This window comes from Garra rufa, chromosome 20 (assembly GCF_049309525.1).
Source record: "Garra rufa chromosome 20, GarRuf1.0, whole genome shotgun sequence".
Classification (NCBI taxonomy): Eukaryota; Metazoa; Chordata; class Actinopteri; order Cypriniformes; family Cyprinidae; genus Garra; species Garra rufa.
The window spans coordinates 15,926,629-15,943,649 of NC_133380.1; the positions used below are offsets into that span (position 1 = coordinate 15,926,629).

Consider the following 17,021-nt stretch of genomic DNA (forward strand, 5'->3'; position numbering starts at 1 on the left):
CTTTTAGGATTTGGGAGATGAGATTCATAACTTGGTGCATGCTGAGAGAGTGATTCGTATTCAGAGCGACTGTCCAGAGGCGTGCTGCCCACCGTCTCTGTGTGAGGTCCCGCAGAGCTGAGAAATGTGATTAGTTCTGCCCATTCTTCAGGCTAAAAAGGTCTTGAGCTGGCTTTTGCATGGTAGTGGGTTACAGCCGGTTTCTTAGGTACCATGCTAAAGGCGTTCTTCAGTCTGTGATGCCTTTATAAGGGTTGAAATGGTTTTATCCATCCTACCTGGCAAAATACCCAGTCTTTAGTAGTTAGTACCATGTGTGGCTTCTATTTGTCTTTTTTATTTATGTGGCTTACCATTTTTGGCTTGAGGTTTGGTTATTGTGTCATGGGAGGGAGATCAAAATCCTTGTCAACAGTAAAATTCTGTAAGACTAAAGGCCCCTATATACTTCAGAAGTAATCAAAGAACAGAATAATGTAACGTCATTTCAAACAAAATCCGGCTAAAACAAATTTTGGTTTTGGGAGTTTGGATTGGCTTGCCAAAGCAAAAAAGTTTGTTCCAGCTACAGAACACCTTTGTGCTACCATTGGTCCATGATAATTACTTCATAGGAGGTGTGCGCTGATGCTCAGCCTTCTTTCACACAGAACTCTTCTCTGGGTTCATGTCATCTGTCGAGTTCTTGGAGGTGAGATGTCCGCAGGTAAAAACATGAACACAGTGGAGAACCGCTTTATAGTAGCAAATGAAGTTGTGCTTCTAATGAAATGAGACACTGACGATGTTTTTTTATGTTTAATACTGCTGATTGCTTTTAAAGGGGTCATCGGATGTAAAACTCACTTTTACATGTTGTTTAAACATAAATGTGTGTTGGCAATGTGTTCACAACCATCCTAAAATTATAAAAATCCACCCAGTGGTATATTTAAAATCCCTATAAATAATATCCCCTTTTTTGAATCGAGCCATTCTCAGCTGTGATGTCACACAGACCAAGGCCACTACGACGATAGTTGATTGACATGGCCATCTTACCTTAGACCCTCCCTGAATGAGCTGTGAACTGTTTGACCACCATTGTTTCTACGCTGGAGCTGAGACGTAGACAAGAATGGCTCCTAAGCAATTTAGGTGTTTTGTTGTTGGATAAATAATGATCACAGCAGTCATCATTTTCTGATGTCTGAGCCACTGAAGACACAGAGGATTAACATTACTTTATTTTTTGAAGGAAATGCGCCCTCCCATCTACCTAAATGCGTCTATATTCAGACAAATCATTCATGATCCAGCTTCTTCTACAGAAGTCAGTATATGAGTTTTTTTTAATGAATTTTTGGCAAATCGCCTTTCCTAATAATGTGCTAGTAAGCAAATTTTATGGCTAAATGTGGCTAAAGTGAACAGGACGGCTCGTCACCCCACAGAAGAGAGTAGCAGGGTGAGCATAGCTCATTAATTACTAACCCTCATGTAGTTCCAAATGCGAAATGTGTAAGTCTTTCTTTCTTATTCGGAACACAAATTAAGATATTTTTGATGAAATCCGAGAGGTCCTCAAGGGTCCTTCCTCGTTCAAGGCCCAAAAGAGTACCCAGATGATTGACAACGTAGTCCATGTGACATCCATGGCTCTTTTGTGCACAAAGAAAACAAAAATAATAACTTTATTCCACATTTTCGTCTGTACTGCGTGACTTGTGGACTGCGTCACTGACCCAGGTCAATAGATTTCAGTAGCTTCATACATTGTGCGTCTTTCTCCGCATGTAAACAAGGCATGGCGCATGTGTTCAACATCATAACGCCAGATGTGGGTCAGCACCAGCGCCGCCACACGCATCCGTCGTAGTGCTCTCATGAACGTTCATCCACAAGTGATGCAGTAGAGACGAAAATGTGGAATAAAGTTGTTATTTTAGTTTTCTTTGCACAAAAAAGTATTCTCATGATTTCGTAAAATTACAGTTGAACCACTGGTTCACTACTTTGTAAATCATATTGTTATTTTTCTGGGCCTTGAAAATGATAAAAAAAAAAAAAATCTTAAATTGTGTTTCGAAGATAAACAAAGGTCTTACAGGTTTGGAACAACATAAGGGTTAGTAATTAATGACAGAATTTTAATTTTCGGGTGAACTAACCATTTAAGAAATGAAGGGACATTTGCACATTTGGGTTTTGCAACTGTCACTAAAAGTGGTGCATAATCTTTGTGTGTTTCCACAGGTGGAGATGCTGGAGCGCAAATATGGAGGGCGTTTTATAACCCGACATGCTGCGCGAACCATCCAGACTGCCTTCCGCCAATATCAGATGAACAAGAATTTTGAGCGCCTCAGGAGTTCTATGTCGGAGAACCGCATGTCCAGACGCATAGTTTTGTCAAATATGAGAATGCAGTTTTCGTTTGAAGGACCTGAAAAAGTCCACAGTTCATATTTCGAGGGGAAGCAATTGTCTCTTACAGACGATGGTTCCAAACTAGGAGCCTTGGTGCAATCGGAGCGTGGGGAGATGGTCCCTACCAACTTGAAGTCGCCTGCGGTCCAGAGCGATTTCACAGACGCTATTACAGAGCTAGAGGACGTTTTCTCTCGACAAGTGAAGTCGTTGGCAGAGTCGATAGATGATGCTCTGAACTGTCGCAGCCTACATGGAGACGAGGGACAGCCAGAGTCAACCAGAGGTCATCCAGACTTGGAGCAAGAGGTTACCTACCAGGTCAAGCCTTCCCACAGTAGTGACCACCGTAAGCGTGATGAAATGACAGCCTCCTACAGCGATGTGACACTTTATATAGATGAGGAAGAGCTTTCCCCTCCTCTTCCTTTATCACAATCAGTCGACAGACCCTCTAGCACAGAGTCGGACCTCCGTCTACGTTCCTTGAACTCCTCACAGGACTATTGGTCTCTAGCTCATAAGGACGAAAAGGGCGACACGGACACAAGCTGCCGAAGCACCCCGTCTCTAGAATGTCAAGAGCAGAGATTAAGGATAGACCACCTTCCTTTGCTCACCATCGAACCCCCTAGTGATAGCTCGGTTGAGCTAAGCGACCGTTCTGACCGAAGCTCACTCAAGAGGCAGAATGCTTACGATCGAGGTATAGCCAGCACACAGGGCAGCCCGAAACACATCCCCTCTCATGCGCTGCCTCCACGGGGGCCGGCAAGAGATGACGATGCTCCTCGACATCGGCCGCGGCAGCTGGAGAGCCACCTGGCAATCAATGGTACCGCCAACCGGCAAAGTAAATCTGAGTCGGACTTCTCCGACGGCGATAACGACAGCATCAACAGCACTTCCAATTCCAATGATACCATCAACTGCAGTTCAGAATCCTCATCTAGGGATAGTCTTCGAGAGCAGACTCTCAGCAAGCAGACGTATCATAAAGAGACACGCAACAGTTGGGACTCGCCCGCGTTTAGCAACGATATCATCCGCAAGAGGCACTATCGTATCGGCCTGAACCTTTTTAACAAGTAGGTGAAGTGCGAATGCATGCTTTTGGTTGTAGAAATCTAGTTGGGAAAAGAGTATGTGAGTGGAGCGGAGTGTCTGTTTATATGGCCATTTCTTTAAAGGGATGGTTTACCCAAAAATTTAATTTCTGTCATTAATTACTCACCCTCACTTCATTCCAAACCTGTAAGACCTTTGTTCATTTTCAAAACACAAATTAGGGTGTTTTTGATAAAAATCCAAGAGCTCTCTGACCCTGCAATGTTCAAGGTCCAGAAAGGTAGTAAGGACATTGTTTAAATAGTCCAACCGTAATTTTATGAAGCTACAAGAATATTTTTTGTGTGAAAAGAAATCAAAAATAACTGTTTTATCGATGTCCTTACTGCCTTTCTGGGTCTTGAACTTGGTTGTTCCATTGCTGTCTATGCAGGGCCAGAAAAAATATCTTAATTTGTATTCTGCAGATGAACGAAGGTTTTACGGGTTTGGAACAACATGAGGGTGAGTAATTAATTGCTGAATTTTTATTTTTGCATAAGCTATCACTATAAGAGTCTGTTGGCATGATTTTGCTGTGAATTGTTGCCAATATGCAATTTCATTATGCCTTATATATTTTGTAAACTTTAAACACTACAATAATGCAACTGGCAGATGTTTTTCTCAAAAGTGACTTCCACTCAAGCGATCAAACTTTTGAGCTACAGGAACGGACCTCACTCCAGGCAAAAAAGATGCTACTTTGCTCCTCATTCCCACGCGGCTTACATACTCTGTTTTGGAGTGTCATGTTTTCAGTTGCATTGAGTAATGATTTTCATTAGCGCCAATCGGAGCTGTGTTAATAGCTGTGAAAGATCTTAGTGCGCGAACAATGCCGGGAGCTAATGTTTTTTCAATTATCATCTAAACCGAGCACACAAAGCACAACAGACGTGTGTTTTCCTTTTCCAGGCGTTCATTATCATTTTGGCTCATTTACTTATTCAGTACGTGTCTGTGCGCATGCATGTGGTGCTGTTTGATTGCCACTCAGCGCTCTAAATTTGATTAGCGATCAAGCAATTAGAACCATGATGAGAACACTATTAGTTTAGTTGGGCTGAGTGTGGGAAAGCACACTGCCCTCATAACCAGAGTTTACCATCTAACTCTGTGTACTTTAGGTAAACAAGGTTAATTCTTCTTCTTTTTTTTAAGCATAGGGATTATCTTTGATCATTTGTTTTGCAATCATGAGGTATTTCAAATCAGATTTTCATCCTTATTGAGTGGATTAAGGTGCTTGCTTACTGATGTTGCTGTGCGTGTTTATATGCCAGTATGTGTGTTTTAGAATGTTTAAAGCCTTGTTTAAAATGGGAACCTCTAATCTTGGATGATTGTGGATTTGCCTGTTTTTGCACTAGGCCATTAAGTTCCTTTTAATCTTGAATGGTGACGGTCCAGACACAAGAACATACTTGATCTGAGAGATGCTTAGTCACACTTTGGGACCAGTGCAGGCACTGTTCAGACTCTTGATCTTCTTTTATTGTCTCTAGGAAACCTGAAAAAGGCATCCAATACCTGATTGAGCGAGGATTTGTTCCAGACACACCTGTGGGAGTTGCCCATTTCTTGTTGCAGAGAAAAGGGCTTAGTCGACAGATGATTGGAGAGTTCCTGGGAAACAGGCAGAAACAGTTCAACAGAGATGTTCTTGAGTAAGTTCGACAAATTTAACTGGGTTTGTTGGGTGTGTTGTATATACATTTCAAGTCAAAAATTTACATAGACCTTGCAGAATCTGCAAAATGGTAATTATATTACCAAAATAAGAGGGATCATACAAAATGCATTTCATTTTTTATTTTGTACTGACCTGAATAAGAGATTTCACGTAAAAGACGTTTACATATAGTCTACAAGAGAAAATAATAGTTGAATTTATAAAATGACCCAGTTCTTCTTAATTCTTAATACTGTGTTGTTACCTGAATGATCCACGGCTGTTTTTTTGTAATAGTTCATGAGTCCCTTATTTGTCCTGAATGGTTAAACTGCCCACTGTATGATTTTAAGGGCCATCTTTTCACACTGAGGACAACTGAGGGATTCATATGCAATTATGAATCTTTTTTATTTCTCTTCTGGGGAACATGTAAGTATCTTCTGTAGCTTCTGAAAGGCAGTACTAAATGAATAAAAAATGATATTTAGGCAAAATAAGAAAAATATACACATCTTCATTCTGTTCAAAAGTTTTCACCCCGGGTCTTAATGCATCGTGTTTCCTTCTAAAGCATCAGTAAACATTTGAACCTTCTGTAATAGTTGCATATGAGTCCCTCAGTTGTCCTCAGTCTGAAAAGATGGATCTCAAAATCATACAGTCATTGTTGTTATATTGTTATATTCAGTCAATCCACACTCAAAGTAAACCATATTTGACCTACATTCACAAATAATAAAGAAAACACAAATTCTCCAAAGAAAGAAAACCAAAGGAAAAAAGAATCCGCTCCATCATGATAAGCTTTAATTTTAGGATGATCCTCTGTAATTTTGTTTTTCGCTATCCTTCACTGTCTTCGCCACAGCAGAATTAACTTGGTAAATTGCATTAAGCCAGTATCACTGGAGCCTTTATAAATTTATGTGTTCCCTCCTGAGACAAACTGACCGCCATGTCTAAGCCTTTCAAGCTCATGCGGCTTTGAGTGCATGTAGGATCAAGAATCATAGTCCATTGTTTCTGAAACTGGTTCTTTACAATTGTGCCCACATCCATTCAGCATCCTCTTTTTAAATTGAGTGCATTTAGGATCAAAGATGGAAAATATAAATTCTATTACAGAACGTTCTGTTGTTGCTGAAACTGGTTTGTTTTTGTTGTAACCACAAGAATTTGCTGTAATTGTTAGTGATCGCTTGAAATTAGTCTGCATATGACAAATGATTATTCCAGTCAGTCCTCTGTTGGAATCAAAGTGTGAGAAAGGGATTATGCTTTGTACATATTGACTAAGGTGTCTGGGTTCATGCAGTGCTTTTCCAAAGTGAGTGAATCAACTCATTCTCACTCTTAAGTTAACTCATCCTCCCTTTTGAGTCTGACAGTAACAGTCAAGATAATAGGGGCAGATAAGGCCATGCAGTCCGTGTTCAGCTCAGTCTGACAGCACTTTTTTTTTTTAAAGGCACTTCCTTGAAATCAGTAAATCTTGACATGTGAGATCAAATGCACTCTGAGTATCCCTGGAGCAAAATGTCCCTCAGATTGCTTTGTAAACCCTATGATTGTGATTTAGAGACTGATAGAACTTGCTTTTATCGGAAAGACTAAATTTGTCTACTTTTTTCCTTTGTCTAAAAGCAGTGACCACACTCAGTTTGAAATATATTCATGTGTGCTATGGAAATGAATCAAATTCATGGAACCAAATGCAATTTTTTCCCCAGACAATTTCCAAGCTAATATAAAAGTGCACCATCCTGGATATACAACAGTGCAGGAAAGAATGTAGCGGTCCTTTGACTTTGTTCATTATCTTTTTCCAGCTGTGTGGTAGATGAGATGGATTTCTCTGGAATGGAGCTGGATGAAGCCTTGAGAAAATTCCAGGCACATATCCGGGTGCAGGGAGAGGCACAGAAAGTGGAGCGACTCATCGAAGCCTTCAGGTGAAGAACATTTCAACTGATTCTTTAAAAAAGAAGCACGGTTAAAGTGATAGTTCACCCAAAAATGACAATTCTGTCATTAATTACTCACCCTCATGTCGTTCCAAACCAAGACCTTCGTTCATCTTCTGAACACAAAATAAGATATTTTTGATAAAATCTGAGAGCTTTCTGACCCTGCATATACACCAACACAACCAACACGTTAAAGGCCCAAAAAGGTAGTAAGGACATTGTTAAAATAGTTCATGTGTCATGTGTGGTACTCTAGTGAACGCATGTTGAAGAAATTGTTGAATAAAGTTGTTTTCTTTGCACACTATGTATTCTCATAGCTTCATAACATTATGGTTCAACCACTAATGTCACATGGACTATTTTATCAATGTCCTTACTACCTTTCTAGGCCTTAAACATAGTAGTTGGGTTGCTGTCTATTCAGGGTCAAAAGGCTCTCGGGTTTCATCAAAGATATCTTAATTTGTTTTTTCCCGAAGATGAACGAAGGTCTTACAGGTTTGGAATGACATGAGGGTGAGTTATAAAACACTCCCTTAGCCTACAGACAACATTGTTCGATCGGCTCTCAAGGACCGTCTGTCATTTGAGCGATCACACCAGCTTACAACATGTGCGAAGATAATTCCAACGAGCCTGCTCACCACCCTTAGACCTTCAAAAAATATTGTTATAGCGAAACCCTTTGAGGCACACATCTTTCCATATGAACTGTGTAAAATCCATTCAAGTGTTATCTGAAAGAACATAGCTCTTTAACAGGGTGGCAGCTTTACCGTTCTCTGTCATGCTGATGCATCTAGAACCAATTACTCACCAGAGCAGCTATTGATTTTGTGGAAGTGCAGTCTCATATTAATTTGTTTTGCTTTGTTCATTTGTTGTTGTGGTGTTTTTTATTTTTCTATGCAGTCAGCGCTACTGCATCTGCAATCCAGGGGTGGTGCGTCAGTTTAGGAACCCAGATACCATCTTCATCCTGGCCTTTGCCATTATACTCCTCAACACGGACATGTACAGCCCAAACGTGAAGCCAGAGAGGAAGATGAAGCTGGAGGACTTTGTAAAGAACCTTCGCGGTGAGATTCACATTGCAACTGAATCTGTTCCATTCATAATTTTTCCCTACAATTTGCTCTCATTAAACTTACTGCATGTGCTTCAGACTGATTAATGGTCTCTTTGGGATAGCAATGACATCTTTCTGGTCACAGCCTTGCATGATAATTGAAGCAAAACAAGCAGAGATTAGCCTTTAAAGTGGTAGTTCATGCAAAAATGAAAATTCTGTCACTAATTACTCACCCTCATGTCGTTCCAAACCTGTAAAAACACAAATTAAGATATTTTTTAAGAAATCCAAGAGCTTTTTGACTCATAGACAGCAATGCAACTGAAATGTTCCCAGACCCAGAAACGTAGTAAGGACATTGGTAAAACAGTCCATGTGACATCTGTTTAAACCACAATTTTATGAAGCTACAAAAGATGATTTAGAGGTGAAGAATTGTTGAATAAAGTCATTATTTTTTATTTCTTTGCCAACAAACAGTATTTTCGTTTCTTCATAAAATTACTGTTGAAACACTGATGTCACATATGTTTTACTGATGCCCTTACTACGTTTTTAACTCTGGGAACATTTCAGTTGCATTGCTGTCTATGCAGAGTCAGAAAGCTTTTGGATTTCATCAAAAATATCTTAATTTGTGTTCTGAAGATGAACAAAGGTCTTACTGGTTTGAAAGACATGAAGGTGAGTAATTAATAACAGAATTTTCATTTTTGGGTGAACTATCCTGTTAACCTATATTTTGAATTTCCCTAAATTTCATGCCCTAATTATCCATGTGCTTTCTCTTTTGTTTTTCGCTTCCTGTGCACAGGGGTGGACGATGGAGAGGACATCCCAAGAGAAATGTTGGTGGGCATCTATGAGCGAATCCGGAAACGAGAGCTTAAAACGAACGAAGACCATGTGTCCCAGGTGCAGAAGGTGGAGAAACTCATCGTTGGGAAGAAGCCGGTGAGTGTCATTGTCGCTTTGGTCTTCCACACTTCCATCTAAAGCAACTTGCAGAGGCTTTGTTGCAGGAACAGTCCATCTCTATCCATCATGTTGTGAACTTACATTGACCCCGGTTCTAGAAATGACATTTCATCGATTTCAGTCATGGTCCAGTGGCGTGAAATGATCCAAGGACGCTGGTTAAACATGTTCCTTTTTTCGCCTATTGTGTTTGTATGCTTTCGCCCCCTCTATGCAGTGTAGATCTATAGGTTTTATTGTTCTGTCAGTAAGCATTTACAAACACTTTTTTATCCTCATGAGGCACATGACATTGAGAGTCTTAAAAGATTCTTTATCTGCAAAATGTTCTTCTTCATGACAGATCTAATACCTATCTTGAGACCTTCACGGTGTCTGACTGTGGTGTCTCTGTGTGAATGTAAGTCATGTGGTGAGGGCTGTGTGATGCTCCCCAATGATAAATGGGATTTGCCTCTCCACAGAGGCCTTCAGAGTTTCCTAAAGATTAAATCTACAGACACTTCACCTGATCTGAACTCAACCACCTTGTCATGCAGTACAGCAAGTGACAACCATAGAAGTTACTCAGTGGAGGAGGCATATATATTATATATTTAATGTTTTAAATAAAATATTTTATTTGATGATTCAAAAGATTCAAAATAACAACACTTCTAGTCAAAATATCAAAAAATTCTTAAATTAGGATGCATTTACTAGATAAGCAAAATAATATTTTTTCTTGTTTCCAGGGGAAGAAAAGAAAATTAAGTGCATTTTCCTTAAATTAAATATATTATGTCCTTCTGCTTATATAGTAAATGCATCATAATTTAAAAAAAGAGGTAGATTAGTAGACCATTAGTTTATTATCTTGACTGGTGTACAGTTGAAGTCAAAAGTTTACATACGCCTTGCAGGATTAACAAAATGCATGTTATTTTTTATTTAGTACTGACCTAAATAAGATATTTTACATAAAAGATGTTTTCATATAGTCCACAAGAGAAAATAATAGTTGAATTCATCAGGGTAAATTTAACTTACTTTGTCTTCTGGGAAATATGTTTGTATCTTCTGTAGCTTCTGAAGGGCAGTACTAAATTAAAAAAAAAATGATATTTATGCAAAATAAGAAAAATGTGCACATCATTCTGTTCAAAAGTTTTCATCCCTGGCTCTTAAAGGTCCCATATCGTCAAAATCAAAATTTCCTGGCTTTTTTCATGATAACTAAGGTCTAGGGGCTATCTAACTACCATATGAGTTTCAAAACAGTCAATCCACAGTAAACTGCACACAGCCTGCTTAAAGTAGCTGTTCATTTTCACGAGCAGCTGTGACTTCCGTAACGATGTGACGTCCGATCGACTCAAGTCACCGCCTTCAGTCACAAACCAACGTCCCACCCTCCTTTTGTCAAACCCCCAGACAACAACGCATCCATTCCATTGAGCAACAACAACAGGAAAACAAGTGGAGAAAACCCTGTTCAGTCGATAGATGTCAAGCTACGATCATTACACAGGCTTCAGAACAACGTTAATATAAGAGACCAGCGGCACGTCAACTTCAGCCTCTTTCACACAGCGATTCCGGTAAATACACGGATAATGTGTCCCACGATTTGTTCCGGAATTGTTTAATTTGGTTCATTCACAGTTGTTTTCCGGGATCTGTGCGTGCTTTACACACAAACCATAAAGACATGTGACGTTTGGATGTGAGATGTAATGCGACGCGTACGTTTCACTAAACTGAAACTAACCTGAACAAACTGTGCTTCAGCGCTGATAGTGAGGAGCTGGCTCTGCCTGATGATCGCTGCTTCATTCCACTTTGCACGTAACGTTATTTTTCGTTGTGAAGAGTCGCTTGATAACATGCATCATTACTACAACACTGCCTTTAGGTTCTGGCTTTGGTTCACACAGTTCCCGTAATTTTCCAGAATCAGCGCGCATTGTGAAAGGGGCTTTACTAAAGCAACAGTTATGTAGCCTACTGCATTCGGTGTTTGTAAAAGAAAAAACATTAATGATCATTCTAAAATATCCTGTTGAGTATCAGCTCTCTCTATTGCTCTGAGCTCGCTTACGCTTACAGCATACATGACCGTAGTTACCTGTGATTGGCCTGGTTGTGCGTCACTCAGAAAATAACAGGCCAATCAGAAGAGAGGCTCATGAATATTAATTAGATGGGCCAAAATCGACCTGTTTTTGACAGAGCTCCTAAAAAAGGAGCTGTAAAAATATATTGAGATGGATTTTGGCACTTATACCGCAAATATATATTCTTAAGGACATCAACAAATAAAATAAACCTCCAGAAATGTGTACGATATGGGACCTTTAATACATTGTGTTTCCTAATGTGAAAGTTGCATATGAGTCCCTCAGTTGTCCTCAGTGTGAAAAGATGGATCTCAAAATCATACAGTCATTGTTGGAATGGGTTCAAATGCACAAAAATGCTGAAAACCCAAAGAATTTGTGGGATCTGAAGGATTTTTCTGAAGGACAGCAGGCAGTTTAACTTTTCAGGACAAACAAGGGACTCATGAACAACTATCACTAAACAAAAAAACAGCTTTGGATCATTCAGGTAATAACACAGTATTAAGAATCAGGTGTATGTAAACGTTTGAACGTGGTCATTTTTAGAATTTCAGCTTTTATTTTCTCTTGTGGACTATATGTAAATGTCTTCTATTTGAGGTGTCTTATTCAGGTCAGTACTAAATAAAAAATAAGATGCATTTTGTACAATCCCTCTTATTTTGGTAAAATAATTAACATTTTGCGCATTCTGCAAGGTGTGTGTAAATTTTGACTTCAACTGAAATCTGGAGAGAGAGGTGTATAATCCACATAAGATCAGTACAACATATATCAACCCCTTCAGCAGAGTTGTTGGTCTCTCCCAAGGCTAAACTAACTGAAGCTGTTTCCGTAATGAACTTGTATCTTCATTACCACATCGAGTGCCTGTCACACAGTTGAATTTGGAGCGCTGTGGGTTTTCCGAGCTGAAATAATTAACATTTAAGCTTTAATGGAAATGGTACACATGGCTTGGTTGCCAGGAAAACCTTCTCCCTGGTGTATCTTCCATGCATCTTAGCAGAGGACATTATGGAGATCTCCTGTGGAGCTCAGATAGAAGGCTGCTGTGCCAGAGACCACTGCCTGCAGACGCTGCATCATGGGTGCTGTAATTAGGTTTCTGAAAATGGGCCGAGACTTCCTGTCACAGTTTCAAGCAGCAGCAGTTTGGTTCCTCATTAACCTCCCTTCTCACCCTATTCATACAGTACTGCTCACATCTGACAGGTAGATGGAGGGGGGTCTTGATAACGAGAGAGAGACCACTCTTTGACCTTCAAGCCTGTCTTCAGTCTTCTAGCTATGATCCTTATTCATCAGTCTCATTTTTTCACTTTTCAGATCGGGTCTTTGCACCATGGCCTTGGATGTGTGAGTATAATGTTTACTGTTTTTATTCATCTTACTGTCTTTAAATAGTTTAATCAGATTACCATGGGTATAAAAAATAATTTAAATAAAATACATTATTTAGTTTAAATCTTGCTTCATTCTTTATAATCAGTTTTTACAAGTATAATGTAGTAGGTTATATGTTAGGTATAATGTTTCCGCCACTGAGGAAAAAAAAAAGGTAATTGCGATTTTTTTTTTTTTTTTTTTTTTTTTTCAATTTCAAGTTTACATCTCACAATTCTGACTTTTTTCCTCAGAATTGTGTGATACAAACATACAATTCTGACTTTTTTCTCAAGATTGTGTGATATAAATGTGCAATTTTGAGAAGGTCACAATTCTGAGATATAAAGTCATAATTGTGAGATATAAACTTACAATTGTGACTTTATTGCTCAGAATTTATATTCTTGGAGTTGTGACTTTTATTCTCAGATTTGCATTTATATCTCACAATTCTGACTTTATAACTCACAATTCTGAGGAAAAAAGTCAAAATTGCAGGATGTAAAAAATGTCAGAATGGTGAGATACAAACAATAATTTCACAATTCTGACTTTATAACTTACAATTGCGAGTATATATCATGCAATTAAAAATAATCTGAATTGTGAGTTTATATCTCGTAATTTTAACTTGGAATTGCGAGATATAAACTTTAAATTATAAGAAAAATGTCAGAATTGCGAGATACAAACTTAGACTAGTGAGAAAAATGTAAGAATTGCAAGATAAACTCGGATTTCTGAGGAAAAAAGCAGAATTGCGAGATGTAAAATCAGAATTGTGAGAAAAATGTCATAATTGTAAGATGTAAACTCAGAATTGTGAGGAAAAAATGTCAGAATTGTGAGATAAACTCGGAATCATGAGAAAAAATTTACGAATTGCAAGATAAACTAGGAATTGTAAGGAAAAAATGTCAGAATTGCTAGATGTAAACTCAGAAGTGTGAAACAAAATGTCAGAATTGTGAGATATAAATTTGGAATTATGAGAAAAAAATGTCAGAATTGCAAGATACAAAGTCAGACTTATGAGAAAAATGTAAAAATTGCAAGATAAACTCGGAATTGTGAGAAAAAATGTCAGAATTGCGAGATACAAACTCGGAATTGTGAGAAAAAATGTCAGAATTGCGAGATATAAATTTGGAATTATGAGAAAAAATGTCAGAATTGTGAAATACAAACTCAGAATTATGAGAAAAGAAAATCTGAATTGCAAGATATAAACTCGGAATTGTAAGAAAAAAGGCAAAATTGCGGGAGACAAACTCGGAATTGTGAGAAAAATTTTTAGAATTGCGAGACATAAACTCCGTAGTATACTATCTACTAGTTTTTTACAAAATAATAACTAAAACAATAAGCATTATTCCACATTTCAAGCTACTAAGCTATATTGCTTTTAAATAGTCACAATTGGACCAAATTGACATTTTATTAAATTGGTTATTTTAAAAATACATAGTACTACATACAGCAGCAATAATCAATTAATATTTGTGTCCCACACACAGGTGCTGTCTCTACCACATCGCAGGCTGGTATGTTACTGCAGGCTGTTCGAAGTGCCAGACCCTAACAAACCTCAGAAGCTGGGTCTCCACCAGAGAGAAATCTTCCTGTTCAATGACCTTTTAGTGGTAAGACAGCACACACATCACAGCCCATGACTTTTAAAAAACGAGTAAAAACTGGAAAAATTTAGACTGAACATTCTTACATCATAGTATCTTGTGTTATGTTGTTGTCATGATTGTGTAAAGCTCAGCAAGACGTATTAAGTTTAACTCTAGGTCAGCAACTGTGTTAATCATGTATCAGAAAGTATGAGAAAGTTTTGCTCAGCTTTTCCAAAGGCTCAAAGAAAAGAGGCAAGGATAATTAGGAACAGATGGGGTCCTAATGTGACATGCTTTTGATTCAGGTCACTAAGATTTTCCAGAAGAAGAAGAATTCGGTGACGTACAGCTTCAGGCAGTCCTTTTCTCTATACGGGATGCAGGTGCTTCTGTTTGAAAACCAGTGTAAGTACCCTCAGCGACCCTTCTGACCCCATACTGCCCTATGTTTTACCGTGTTTGTACAGTTTAGTAGCACTCTCTCACTTTGGTGCTGGCGTGTCAAGCAAAAGCCAGGCTTTTCACTGCACAGCAAAACACGAAACAGGTGTTAAAGGTCGTAAAATACTTTCGCAGTTGATTGAAAACAAATTAATTCTCAAAGTGTTGTGTATTGCGATGTATTTCCTCACAAAAAGATTAAAATATCTGTCATATGCAATTGCGAAATGTGAGAATATCGATCAACGCGTCCCTCTGAAAAGGGCACGTCTGAGTGCTGTCGTGATGCGCCGGTCTGTAAATATTTCTCTCCCGCTGCTGCTTTTCAGATTACCCCAATGGAGTGCGTCTCACTTCAGCTCTTCCAGGTGCAGACATCAAGATTCTCATTAACTTCAACGCCCCCAACCCGCAAGACCGCAAGAAGTTCACAGATGACCTGCGGGAGTCCATCGCTGAGGTGCAGGAGATGGAGAAGTACAGAATAGAGTGTAAGCAGCTCTTATTCATTATGTTAAGAAAACTGTCCACAGAAGAAAGCAAGTCATAATGATGTGAAATGACATGATCATTGACGTTGACGTCGTTTTATGCAGCTGAATTGGAGAAGCAGAAAGGTGTGGTTCGACCTAGCATTTCCCAGAGCTCAGGGCTGAAGAAAGAGACAGGAAATGGCAATCTGAGTCGTACCAGTTTGGATGACAGCTACGCCATGGGTGAAGGCCTTAAAAGAAGTGCTCTCAGCAGCTCCTTGCGTGACCTTTCAGATGCAGGTGAGTGTGCAGACACACGTAAGACATGTCATGTGTTTCTGGCCTTGTCTGTTACAAACAGATTATTTTGTGCAGTCTTGTCCAAACAATACTTCGCCTCTTGCCAAAGTAGAGCGCTGAATGCTTGCTTCTAAATTGGTGTTTATCCACAACTATTAGTGTAGCCTCAATTATTTACCAATTAGAGCTGGGTGATAACATTCAGGGATTTTATTGGCAATTTGACTACTATGAGTAGTTTTGAGGTCCTTATCTATTGAAAATTAGTATGCAAATTTGATTATTTGCTTTGATTATTCGAACCAGATTTTTGCCAGTGTTGTTATTGTTAACTACATCTAAAACCAGAACTATTAAAAACTGTTTTCGGTAATAAAATGACATAAAGCTGACATAAAATGTAAATATTTAATGAAGAAAAAAAAGCCAAAATTGTGGGATATAAATTTAGAATTGTGAGGGGGAAAAAATGTCAGAACTGTAAGATACAAACTTACATTTGTGAGCAAATTTCTCACTATTTCGAGTTAATATTCTGCTATTCTGACTTTGAGTTCATGTCATGCAATTTTGAGAAACAAATTTAATTGCATTTGCGAATTATAAAGTCAGTATTGCATGATATGAACTCACAATTCTGACTTTTCTTTCTCATAATTGTAAGTTATTAAAAATTTTGAGATATTAACTTTTTCTCCCTCAAAATTGCGAGTTTATATCTCACAATTCTGACTTTATAACTCGCATTTGCAATTTTGAGAAAAAAAATCTAAATTGCGAGTTTAAATCTTGCAATTCTGACAAAAAAAAGTCAGAATTGTGAGATAACAAGCAATTACCTTTTTTATGAGAAAATTGCTCAAAATTGCTAATGAGAGTTATAAAGTCAGAATTGTGAGATATAAACTCGCAATTATGAAGAACGTAAGTGTTTTTCTCCCTCAAAAAGACAGAATTGCTAGGTTTTATCTCACAATTCTGACTCTATAACTTGCATTTGCAATTTTTAAAGAAAAAAAACAGAAATTGCAAGTTTATATCTTTTAATTCTGATTTTTAAAAAAAGTCAAAATTGCGAGATGGAAACTTTAATTTGCAAGAAAAAAGCCAGAATTGTGAGGTAGATAACACACAATTACCTTTTCTTTTATTCAATGGCGGAAATATTATAATACAATTATCATATTTAATACATAAAAATGCTGACAAATATCCAAATAATAGTAACCTGTCACCCAGCCCTATTATGAATGTCTTTTGCCATGGCTAATAAGACTAGATGCACCCTTACAAATATTATCTTCCACATTAGTTGTTTTCCCCCACTCTATAATTGAACTTCACACAATTCACAAGCTGTGAAATCTTCTCACCCTATCTAGCAGAACATTTTGAGCCCTAAACATGGCAGTCACTACACAGAAAAAAATGGATAGTGTGAAGTGTGACCTCACATACTTTCACTGTTAGAACAATCATT

The 17,021-nt window shown here is 38.2% G+C and overlaps 1 protein-coding gene across 3 annotated transcripts in view; it reads left to right on the top strand.

Annotated features, from left to right (window-relative positions):
• The window catches only part of iqsec1b (IQ motif and Sec7 domain ArfGEF 1b), a 252,340-nt gene that overhangs the window by 227,243 nt on the left and 8,076 nt on the right, over window positions 1-17,021 (top strand). For all 3 annotated transcript variants that reach the window (XM_073825319.1, XM_073825320.1, XM_073825321.1), the window contains 10 exons: window positions 2,236-3,497; window positions 5,025-5,186; window positions 7,024-7,146; window positions 8,077-8,243; window positions 9,051-9,190; window positions 12,646-12,675; window positions 14,223-14,348; window positions 14,633-14,732; window positions 15,098-15,259; window positions 15,365-15,541. In XM_073825319.1, the coding sequence (XP_073681420.1) occupies window positions 2,236-3,497; window positions 5,025-5,186; window positions 7,024-7,146; window positions 8,077-8,243; window positions 9,051-9,190; window positions 12,646-12,675; window positions 14,223-14,348; window positions 14,633-14,732; window positions 15,098-15,259; window positions 15,365-15,541 (2,449 nt within the window). The remainder of the gene's footprint in view (window positions 1-2,235; window positions 3,498-5,024; window positions 5,187-7,023; window positions 7,147-8,076; window positions 8,244-9,050; window positions 9,191-12,645; window positions 12,676-14,222; window positions 14,349-14,632; window positions 14,733-15,097; window positions 15,260-15,364; window positions 15,542-17,021) is intronic.